The 597-nt window shown below is 41.9% G+C and overlaps 1 protein-coding gene across 3 annotated transcripts in view; it reads left to right on the top strand.

The window, feature by feature from the left end:
- LOC119592184 (serine/arginine-rich splicing factor 1B-like) overlaps positions 1-597 on the top strand; it is a gene marked incomplete in the record, with an annotated part of 17,363 nt that overhangs the window by 13,813 nt on the left and 2,953 nt on the right. For all 3 annotated transcript variants that reach the window (XR_005230416.1, XR_005230417.1, XM_037941014.1), the window contains 1 exon segment: positions 87-256. Coding sequence is in view for 1 of the 3 variants with exons in the window: in XM_037941014.1 (XP_037796942.1) it covers positions 87-256 (170 nt within the window).

A 597-nucleotide genomic window follows, 5' to 3' on the forward strand; every position in this document is an offset into this window, starting at 1 on the left:
GTTAACAAATTTTTGTGAAAGAACTCATGCATTTGTCAAGGAATAGTACTGTTGAAATTTGTATTAAAGATTTGTTTTGATTTCAGGGATGCTGAAGATGCAGTACACTCTCGTGATGGGTATGACTATGATGGCTACCGTCTCCGAGTGGAATTTCCAAGGAACAGTGTGCCAGGGGCAGCCAGAGGAGGCTCAGGAAGGGGGCGAGGCAGAGGTCCTCCAGCCCGAAGATCACAATACAGAGTTTCAGTCACAGGTTAGTTTGCCCCCTTGGTAAGGCTCACTAGACATGCTAACAGCTGAGATATGAAGCTTGGGAAAAGGATTTGATATAAAATTCAAATAGAGGGGGAGAGAACACATATTGAAAAGTGTTTTGAGAATTGGAAGGAAGAACCAATGAATTAGGAAAGAGCAGGATATTGAAACTTTAAGGACTAATATTTGGACAGTTCAGGTATTAGGAAGGAACATTTTTGTTTTCAGGAAGAAACAGTGAGTTTGTGTGTTTGCATGAGAGCCAATAAGTATAACAGTGTCTTGGATGGGAATTCAACCCAGCAGGATTACCCACACCATACCAAGTTGTGTGTGTGC

This window comes from Penaeus monodon, chromosome 29, assembly GCF_015228065.2.
Source record: "Penaeus monodon isolate SGIC_2016 chromosome 29, NSTDA_Pmon_1, whole genome shotgun sequence".
Lineage (NCBI taxonomy): Eukaryota > Metazoa > Arthropoda > Malacostraca > Decapoda > Penaeidae > Penaeus > Penaeus monodon.